This window comes from Hypomesus nipponensis, chromosome 23 (genome assembly GCF_054491055.1).
Source record: "Hypomesus nipponensis isolate SF chromosome 23, ASM5449105v1, whole genome shotgun sequence".
Classification (NCBI taxonomy): Eukaryota; Metazoa; Chordata; class Actinopteri; order Osmeriformes; family Osmeridae; genus Hypomesus; species Hypomesus nipponensis.
In genome coordinates, this window is record NC_140383.1 from 23,600,488 (window position 1) to 23,610,446 (window position 9,959).

The 9,959-nt window shown below is 45.5% G+C and overlaps 1 protein-coding gene across 3 annotated transcripts; it reads right to left on the reverse strand.

Moving 5' to 3' along the window:
* Window positions 1-173: 173 nt before the first annotated feature.
* cybrd1 (cytochrome b reductase 1) lies at window positions 174-3,914 on the reverse strand. 3 transcript variants are annotated; one of them, XM_084689149.1, is made up of 5 exons: window positions 3,113-3,914; window positions 2,261-2,348; window positions 1,558-1,766; window positions 1,076-1,230; window positions 174-958 (listed from the first exon to the last, which is right to left on the reverse strand). In XM_084689149.1, the coding sequence occupies exons 1-5, from the start codon at window positions 3,119-3,121 to the stop codon at window positions 682-684; spliced, it is 738 nt and encodes a 245-aa protein (XP_084545275.1). In that variant the 5' UTR covers window positions 3,122-3,914; the 3' UTR covers window positions 174-681. The 3 variants fall into 3 exon arrangements, with proteins under 3 accessions (XP_084545275.1, XP_084545274.1, XP_084545276.1); XM_084689148.1 differs by lacking the exon at window positions 3,113-3,914 and having other exon boundaries at window positions 2,261-2,550; XM_084689150.1 differs by lacking the exon at window positions 3,113-3,914 and having other exon boundaries at window positions 2,227-2,310.
* Between the last annotated feature and the right edge of the window lie 6,045 nt (window positions 3,915-9,959).

Genomic DNA, 9,959 nt, shown 5'->3' on the forward strand with positions numbered 1-9,959 from the left:
TACCTGTTATAGGCTACTTGTACCTGTTACAAATGGCAAATAACTTGATGATCGTGTCCCAAGGGACTCTTCAAATTAATCTCTAAAAAAGCAGCCTATCAATATGACTGAGAGGAACCTGGATCTGCAGCTTTAAATGTTGATTCAAACATGACTTGCATGTAAATAGTTCATTTTAGTCAAATATACTGTTTATTAAAGAATATAAAAACTCTTTACAATAACCTAATAACAATAATAGAAGAAAATATCATATGGATAACTTTTGCTTGGCTTCATACATTTCTAACCATTTAATCATGGTAATACAATTTGTAAAAAAACGAACAAAAAATACATGATAAGTTGTGGAAATTGACCTATGTGTATATATTGCCTGGCATTAATATGATTTGATATTAAATGCATTGATGATATGGGCTGTGAAATTATCATTTATCATATTATACAGTCCCTTCTGAAATATACATAAATAATTCAATTACAAGCTCAAAGGCAAATATTCTGGAAAGGATGGAAGTGGCAATTCCAAAGAGCTAACTAAACAGGCAAAGGTTTGTAAAACAAAAGCTCTTTTCAGTTTTGGTACTTTCTCAGTAGTACAGTAGACACTTCAGACACAGCACAAGGCAAGACAGACAGAACCAGCAGGTGGGTTTCTTGAGGCACTCAGTTGGCCGGTCAGTTGGCTGGTCCTGGGTCTTCCGGTTTTCCATTTCTCCTCCTGGCATCTCCGCTGGCCTCCAGGTCTACCCTCTCAGTGTGCTGTGGCAGGGCGGCAGCACCAGCTTCCAGTCCAGCGTTGGTATGCAGGCGCTGCAGGACCTGCTCACTGGGACGCTTCCAAGCAGGCCGAGTGGCGATCCAAAGTATGACTGCTCCAAACACTCCTATGAGCACTCCTAGCACATTCACAAACACTGCTTCTGGGGGAGAGTCCTTGTACTTGGGATCCTTCCTAAGATGAAACAGAGCCAGATGTTAGTCTTTACTAAAGATTACTTACATAAAGATTACTTTGTAATCTTTATGTCCCAATTTTGTAAATGTATGTATTTGAACAAAAACAACATACAGGCCAAAAATCTGTTTCTCTGTGATGCCCATGAGGGCTGCTGCTATGACGCTGGTGAAGATGAAGAGGCCACTGTAGATGTGCATGGGCATCAGAGCTGCTCTCCAGGATAGAGGTGTGATGGGTATCAGGTATACACAGAGTCCCAGAACAAGCTGCTCATTGTAGGATAAGAGAGATGTCAGGACAAGGCGTCGGGCCAAGAGCACTGGCATAAAAGTCAGGACACATTTCAGTTGAAAGGATGAATTGGTTCCCATTTATCCAAATTACATGTTTCTCACATTTGTATTATATAAACACATAGCACAACACGTGTAAAGGTCTGTTTAACTGTTTTGTCTACCCTTCCATCATAAAAGTTAGGTCAAGTCCACAGTTTACATTTCCATGCAGACATAAATCTTTAATTAAAGTATGAAGTGTTGAATAAGTAACGTATATATTTATTATCATATAGAAATACGTTGGAGGTAAGTTACCTGTATTGAGTATAGTATGACAGCTGCCAGCCCCACCCAGCTGTGTATGCTGTACATATTGGGGATGTTTTGGGCATTATGGAAGTCAAAGACTGCTACCATGGATACAGCAGCAAAGCCAAAGGCCAGTATATTGAGGCCAGCATGAATAAACTTCATCATTAACTTGCTGCATTTCCAGCTCCATGGCAGTCTGTATACAATGATTGCTGAAAGAAATACAATTTCAAATGTTATTATGTCTGTGGTTTGTAAATGTCAATCTAATATTAATCAAAACATCTGTTTGGGGAAGAGAAAATAAAATATTCTGATGAAGTTATTAGTCCATTACAGGTTTGATATGTTAATTGTTTGTATGCCAAGGTTACACCGTTACAAGCTAATTCAAGAAGTTTTGTGACGCAAGCTAATTAGTCTCCAGCCTTGTGGAATACAATTTGGGGAATTCTGGAATCTGAATAAATCCTCTTGAGAACACTTAGCACAGTGTTTGAAGGAATTACTGAAAGTACTCGCAGCATTTGCCAATTCGTATCAGTTTTCAAGGTTTGTTGATGCACAGGATCAACTTCACCGTTTTCGTTTCACAAATATAATTGAGAAAATATTTCGACTTCTTAAAAAATATCTCTAACTTTTGGTAGTAACAACGTAAAGGAAACTCACTCAATAGTCAGCTGGTATTTATTATTACACTCACCAACTCCTTGTATGAAAATAAAACCGATAACGATTAAAACCGGATGCCAGTTGAATTCGGCGAGTCCTCCATCCCATGCCAAACCTTCCTTAAAGTGAAATACCCATCTCAGGACAAAAATTATAGCCACAAACCCGACAGACACAGCAAAGCACAGAGCGAATAAGAACTGCCTGAAACTCTCCATCGCCATCTCTGACAGCGTCTGCGCCAGCAACCCACTGGTTTAACGGAGGAAGTGACTCAAAAGGGATGTCTCAAAGCAGAAGAATTTCAAGAGGTTGACCGAGGGAAAGGGGGGGGGGGGGTCGTTGTTCTCTTCTACATAACAGAAAGTCTGTTTATATCACAGCCCCGATGTTTTGTAACTTCACTTGTTACGAAATTGGCGCGTTGGCTTCAAAAGTAGGCATATGTCAACAGTTAGGGGCGTGGAAAGTTAGGCGTTGTATAGAAAGTTGCACGTGGCAACACATTAGGCACGTAAGGTAGTTCGGGTTTTTTATCAATATAATAATCTATCTTTCCAATCTAGAGACGCGCGCGTTCACATAAAAGGGGCGGTGTTTGCACCGTATGTCCAATCGCAAACATGGACAAAACAAGAGCCGCATATTTCACGCAGGAGGAGCAGACAAAAATCTTACAAACTTTGTCTGCTCCTCCTGCGTGAAATATTGTAATACAAACATATCAGCAATACAAACATAAAATACAGGCAAAAAGCAACACAGTCGCTGCTGCCAAATCAAGGAGGGGAAAATAGCAGAAAATAGCAGACGCTGTAAATGCGTAAACAATGACTTAAAGATATCACTGCCCCAGGCACAATATGTGACCTTAATTACTTACCTTTTGCATTCCATAACGTTGAACTTTTGTTGCTGTTTTATTTTAGTTGCAACCCTGGCAGTGGCAAACAATCGTGGAAGCAAATAACAAAATAATTAAAAAACATAATTCAAACCTGTAAGTAGCAGTAGGCAATATTTGCACATATTTTAAGGCCAACAAGTAGGCTACAAGGCTGAATCGCCAGTCAGTCCCTTTTGTAGGATATTGGTATAAAAAGGGCCTATAGAAAAATGACATTGTTTGACATTGACTTCATGTTTGGCCAACAATAGGCTTAACGGGGATTTGAACTCATGAGCATAAGGTTACAAGTCAGTATCTCTAGCCTCTCTGCTACTAGTGATGGCCTGCTTGAAACTAAGGTGTCGATACTGTCCCGACACATTCAACACTCGCTGCATCGGAACAACGTTCTGAGACGGGTTTTAAATACACTTCTGGTCACGTGTCAAAGTGTTTCGAAATGTGTTGTGACGTGATCATGAACGAAACCTGTCTCGTACTTGCCAAAAGACTCTGACGTGTCGGGGTATAAAATGAAGCGGCAAAGCCACAAAGGTTTTGAATGCGTGAGACTATGGTATTGTGTGAAATTAGTGTCAGGAGATGGAGCTCTGTAAAAAAATATTGTTGTACTTGTAGAAAAGATTTGTAACTTGTAAAAAATGTTTTGTGTCTCTGTAGAAAGAGGCGGGGATCACCGCTCCCAAAACCATGTCTAAGCCAATCAAATGAGTGAGAAAAGTGAGATTTGTGAGTTTAAGACAGTTTGAGATAATTAGAGACAGTTATATATAGCCTTTACAGTATATATGTCACGTCCTGTGTGTTCCCCTGTTTTGTTTGGCCCCGCCTCCTCCAGGTGTGTCTCGTCTGCTCGTTAGTGGGGTATTTAGTCTGTTGGGTTATGTTTGTCCTGTGCCAGTTCGTCTTGTGTGTTCCTACCTAGCGTTCCTGCGTACCTGTTACCTGTTCTGTTCCTGCCTTGTGCTCAGATTTCCCGTGCTTAGACCTCGTACCTGCCTGTCCACGACCACTCTACCTGATACCGGATTGTACCTTCGCCGCCAGCCTGTGCACCGATCACCTGCCTGTCCACGACCACTCTACCTGATACCGGATTGTACCTTCGCCGCCAGCCTGTGTACTGATCACCTGCCTGTCCCCGACTACTCTGCCTTAAATAAACCCCGTTGTTCTTGGAAGCTACCTCCGGTGTCTGAGTCTGCATCTGGGTCTACCTCTGTGCGTGAGCCGTGATAATACATATGAGTATGTAACAACTGTACACTGAGTTTATCATGTCAAACTGTTTGAAAATGTTTGGGCTTATTTGTATTGTTACATGAAAGCCAACGCTCCCGTATTTGATACCACACTATCTGCATTGCAGGACGGCATTAATTCCGTTCAACCACAAGGATCCTTCAGATCGTGATGCAAGAGTGTATGGCTGCAGCCTGCAGCCTCCCGTTTCATGCCCTCCAGTCTCATGCCCTCCAGTCTCATGCTCTCCCGTCTCATGCCCTCCCATCTCATGCCCTCCAGTCTCATGCCCTCCAGTCTCATGCCCTCCAGTCTCATGCCCTCCCGTCTCATGCCCTCCAGTCTCATGCCCTCCAGTCTCATGCCCTCCAGTCTCATGCCCTCCCGTCTCATGCCCTCCCGTCTCATGCCCTCCAGTCTCATGCTTCTACTTTTCAAAATAAAAGCTTGTCTGGACCGCTATTTCTCCTTCCTACTTTGGTGTATGTTTTAGCTAGACTGCAAACTAAAATCCATTCTACGGCTGCAGCCTGGGAGGCCCGGTTGAGTTTAGGCGTCACAACGAGGGTTGTGGTTAGGATTAGTTTAAGGCCAGGAGTCGTAGCAGAGGTCGAGGGTTAGGGTTAGGGCTAACATAACAACACACCGTGCATTTTGTCACCTGTGGTGTGTTCTTTTATTTTAAAGACACTGATGTGTACCTTAAGGAAAATCACAAAATAATCCATCAAAGTCTGCAACCATAAATTGCTCTAGGTAACGTTAGCTAATATTCGCAAACAAATGTCAACATAAAATGCTGATGCAGTTTTAAACGAAGGACATCGCAGGTTTCATTAAATACCTTAACATCATGGACAGAACAATAACATCCAGAAATCCGCAAATAATATAGGCCTATTGATAAAAAGTTTTTCAATTTATTGCAACAAACGTGCTCACAAACTAACCTTTAGTATCGCAATTTAGTATTTTTGACCCTCTGAATTTACCGTTGGACAGCTTGGGCATGAGACGGGAGGGCATAAGACGGGAGGCTGCAGGCTGCAGCCATACCCATCTCAATTGAGCCATTGCCAGATCTGGACTCTTGCCATGGTCAGTCATCAACTGGATAATAAAATAAGATATTTCTCCAATGGAAAGCATTGTCAGATTTGGTCCAAGCTCAAACAGCTGTAATTCAGTCATATTGTTACATATTAAGGTGAAACTTTGCAGGGTACTTCAGGGTGGTGTCATCTTAAAGCTTATTGGGTTTGAAAAACCATCATTCAAAATTACATTTGATTTAGTGACACAAACTTATTGAGGCAATGTGGACATTTACATAAATTCACCCCTTTCAGACATTTTGTATTTGATTCAACTGTCTTAATTAACATTTGTAAATATGTCAATGTTACTTATCTGTACAAAATTTCAAGTCAATTTGACCTTTTTTTGTAGAAGGAGATCTATTTTGAAGGTTTTCCCAAATTATCACTGTACAGGAAAATCCATCATGGTGGACCTTATGGGTCCTTGAGGAGGAACCCTAATTAGGCAAAGAAAACTGGAGGGGGCCCTCCTCCACAGGACTTCACTCCTGCTGAGGAGCTGGCCCTCTCCAGCGATCAGGGTCGCCCCCTGATGGAAGGAGTGGAAGGGGGCATTTCTTTAGACCCTGGTGGCAGCAGCTTGGAAGCCCAGGCATATGTATGTTTAAAGTCATCAAGTAATGTGACCAGGTTCATTCAACAAATATTTATGAATATTGTAGGAGTGAAATGTATTACTGTTCTCTGCAGTGACAGGAAATACAGTGGTGTTGCTGCTACGACCCACTGTCGTCATACTGTGCCATACAGAGGTAACAGTGAAACTAATAGTCATACGCCAGTATGTATGCCATATGTGGTTGCTGAATATGGATCAAATATACCATTTACTTTCTCAAGTGGAGGTCCTAGATGATCAGGAAACTGTGTCTGCCTGCTCATTTTGGGGGTACACCTTTGAGTTTTATTTACCACTTGCAACACAGATGGTGAGAGAGTTCGTGAATGTGTGGTTTTGATTGAAGTGTCTGTAATGACTTGCTAATGGTGGTGGTCTGAACATGAGACGCAAGTCCTTAAAGAGCTCATTTTAAATATGACTCAATTGATTAAATAGCTATGGTGTTAAACTCAGCAGGAAGAGGAACTTCTTCCTCCCCCTGAGACTAGGGCCTCCAATTCAAGGCCAAGACAAAGACACAAGATAAGCAATGAACCTTGAAACACAGTAGTCAAATGGACACCTTCAACTTTCTCCAAGTATGCCTCGCAAAGGGACAATGTTCTTTATTTTGTTTCAGGTTGGAGCAGACAATGTGAGGGCCCTGTTTAAAAGAATCTGGAGCTCGATATTGAGTATAAAAGACTCGATATAGAGTATAAGAGGCTTTTAATAAAAAAATCAAGGCTGGAGATATGAGAATGGAATATGAGAAGAAGGTATTACATGACTGAATGTATGAATGAATGACACTAAACTTACAATTACACTGACATTCTTTTTCTGTGTTCCTAGGAAAGGGAGAACACATGAGGATGTATTTGTAAAAAAAAAAAAAGGCTTTTTGATGGCTTTTTGTCCCATTTTTTTTTTGTGTGACTGAGTTTTTTGTGGTGGTTGTCTTTTTTTACTTGCTGGGGGAGTAGGAGTTTGGAAACACAGTTTTTTATACCTGCCGAAATCCCCCCCCCCCCCCATATCTTGGGACTATAAGATCTGACACACCCCAACATTATTTTGGTGGCTCCTCATGCCCACTAACGTGTGCCATAAAAAAGCTTTGGATACAAGTTGCTAAAATGTAAAAGTTATAAGGGGAGTAGGACTTTGGCAACACTGTTTTTTATACCTGCCGAAATCCCCCCCCCCCAAAATCCCCCGTTTTTTTGTTTGTTGCAAAAATGGAAAAACTGATTTTTACGTGTTATTTTGTTTTCTCGTTTTTTTAAACACAAACCATAAAACAACTTTATATTTGGATTTTTCTCACGTGGGTGGAGGTAAGTGTGAAATGCCTGTCATTGGCCGAATGTGTCGTCAGCACTTACCTTTTCCTTCAAAGTAAAAGTTTCCCCCATCTAACTCGATTAGCCTAATATGGGTTATCTATCAGTTACATTTTAGGGTATTCATGTTTATGAACTTGCCAATTAATCTTTATTGACTGGGAGTTCGCCCTTCCAACTTCATTCAATGCATCTACTTTTTTAGGGCCTACTGATATCCGTCCGTGATCTGCCGCTTGTCCGGGAATCGGGTCGCGGGGGCAGCGACCTAACCAAGGAGGCTTGTCCTGGGTCTTCCCCGGGGCCTCTTCCCAGTGGGACGTGCCCGGAACACCTCACCAGGGAGACGTCCAGGAGGCATCCTGATCAGATGCCCGAGCCACCTCAGCTGGCTCCTCTCGACGCGGAGGAGCAGCGGTTCTACTCTGAGCCCCTCCCGGATGACCGAGCTTCTCACACTATCTCTAAGGGAGAGCCCGGACACCCTGCGGAGAAAGCTCATTTCGGCCTCTTGTATTCGCAATCTCGTTCTTTCGGTCACTACCCATAGTTTGTGACCATAGGTGAGGGTAGGAACGTAGATCGACTGGTAAATAGAGAGCTTCGCCTTTCGACTCAGCTCCTTCTTCACCATGACGGACCGATGCAGAGCCCGCATCACTGCGGACGCCGCACCGATCCGCCTGTCGACCTCGCGCTCCATTCTTCCCTCACTCGTGAACAAGACCCCGAGATACTTGAACTCCTCCACTTGGTTCAGGATCTCCTCCCCGACCCAGAGATGGCACTCCACCCTTTTCCGGTCGATAACCATGGCCTCAGATTTGGAGGTGCTGATTCGCATCCCAGCCGCTTCACATTCGGTTGCGAACCGCTCCAGTGAGAGCTGAAGGTCACGGCCCGATGAAGCCAACAGGACCACATCATCTGCAAAAAGCAGCGACCCGATCCTGAGGTCACCAAACCGGACCCCCTCAACACCCTGGCTGCGCCTAGAAATCCTGTCCATATAGGTAATGAACAGAATCGGTGACATAGGGCAGCCCTGGCAGAGTCCAACCCTCACCGGAAACAAGTTCGACTTACTACCGGCAATGCGGACCAAACTCTGGCACTGGTCGTACAGGGACTGGACAGCCCCGATCAGGGAATCCGGTACCCCGTACTCTCGGAGCACCCCCCACATGAGCCCCCGAGGGACATGGTCGAAAGCCTTTTCCAAATCCACAAAACATGTGTAGACTGGTTGGGCAAACTCCCATGTACCCTCCAGGACTCCACGGAGGGTATAGAGCTGGTCCACTGTTCCACGGCCAGGACGAAAACCACATTGCTCCTCCTGAATCCGAGGTTCGACAATCCAGCGGACCCTCCTCTCCAGGACCCCTGAATAGACTTTCCCAGGGAGGCTGAGGAGTGTGATCCCCCTAAAGTTGGAGCACACCCTCCGGTCCCCCTTTTTAAAGAGGGGAACCACCACCCCGGTCTGCCAGTCCAGAGGCACTGTCCCCGATGTCCACGCGATGTTGCAGAGTTGTGTCAACCAAGACAGCCCTACAACATCCAGAATCTTAAGGAACTCCGGGCGGACTTCGTCCACCCCAGGGGCCCTGCCACCGCAGAGCTTTTCAACCACCTCGGCGACCTCGGCCCCAGAGATAAAAGGGCCCCCCCCGATGTCCCCAGACTGTGCCTCCACGTCGGAAAGCGTGTTGGTGGAATTAAGGAGGTCTTCGAAGTATTCCTTCCACCGATCCAGGACATCCCCCGTCGAAGTCAGCAGCACACCATCCCCACCGTATACAGTGTTGACAGAGCACTGCTTCCCCCTCCTGAGTCGCCGGATGGTGGTCCAGAACCTTTTTGAAGCTGTTCGGAAATCATTCTCCATGGCCTCGCCGAACTCCTCCCATGCCCGGGTTTTTGCCTCCGCGACCGCCAAAGCCGCGTTCCGCTTGGCCTGCCGGTACACATCAGCTGCCTCTGGGGTCCTACCAGCCAATAAAGCCCGATAGGCCTCCTTCTTCAGCTTGACGGCATCCCTCACCTCCGGAGGAGTCCAGCCCCTCTCAAGGAGACTGGTTCCGGAGCCTGTGCTGTGCGTCGAGGCGAGGCCGACTATATCTAGCCGGAATCTCTCTACCTCGAGACCCCGAGGTGACGTTCCACGTCCCTAAAGCCAGCTTCTGCAGCCGAGGATCGGACCGCCAAGGCCCCCGCCTTCGGCCGCCGCCCGTCTCACACTGCACCCGACCCCCATGACCCCTCCTGCGGATGGTGAGCCCACTGGAAGAAGGTCCCATGTTGTCTCTTCGGGCTGTGCCCACCAGGCGCTCGCCATCGAGCCCCACCCCCGGGCCTGGCTCCAGGGGGGGGCTCCGGTGACCCGCTTCCGGGCAGGGGCAACTGAGAACCATTGTTGTATTTCTTCATGGTTGGTTTTTTGAGCCACGCTTTGTCTGGTCTTTCACCTGGAACCTGTTTGCCTTGGGAGACCCTACCAGGGGCATAAAGCCCCCGACAACATAGCT

What these genes read in the sequence shown, in the direction of transcription:
- cybrd1 (XM_084689148.1), bottom strand. Translation starts at nt 2,453, where the DNA reads ATGGCGATGGAGAGTTTCAGGCAGTTCTTATTCGCTCTGTGCTTTGCT. An exon ending in TATTTTCATACAAGGAGTTG is followed by an intron (nt 1,767 to 2,260) that starts GTGAGTGTAATA and finishes TATTTCTTTCAG; the next exon opens with CAATCATTGTATACAGACTG. An exon ending in TCATACTATACTCAATACAG is followed by an intron (nt 1,231 to 1,557) that starts GTAACTTACCTC and finishes TACAATGAGCAG; the next exon opens with CTTGTTCTGGGACTCTGTGT.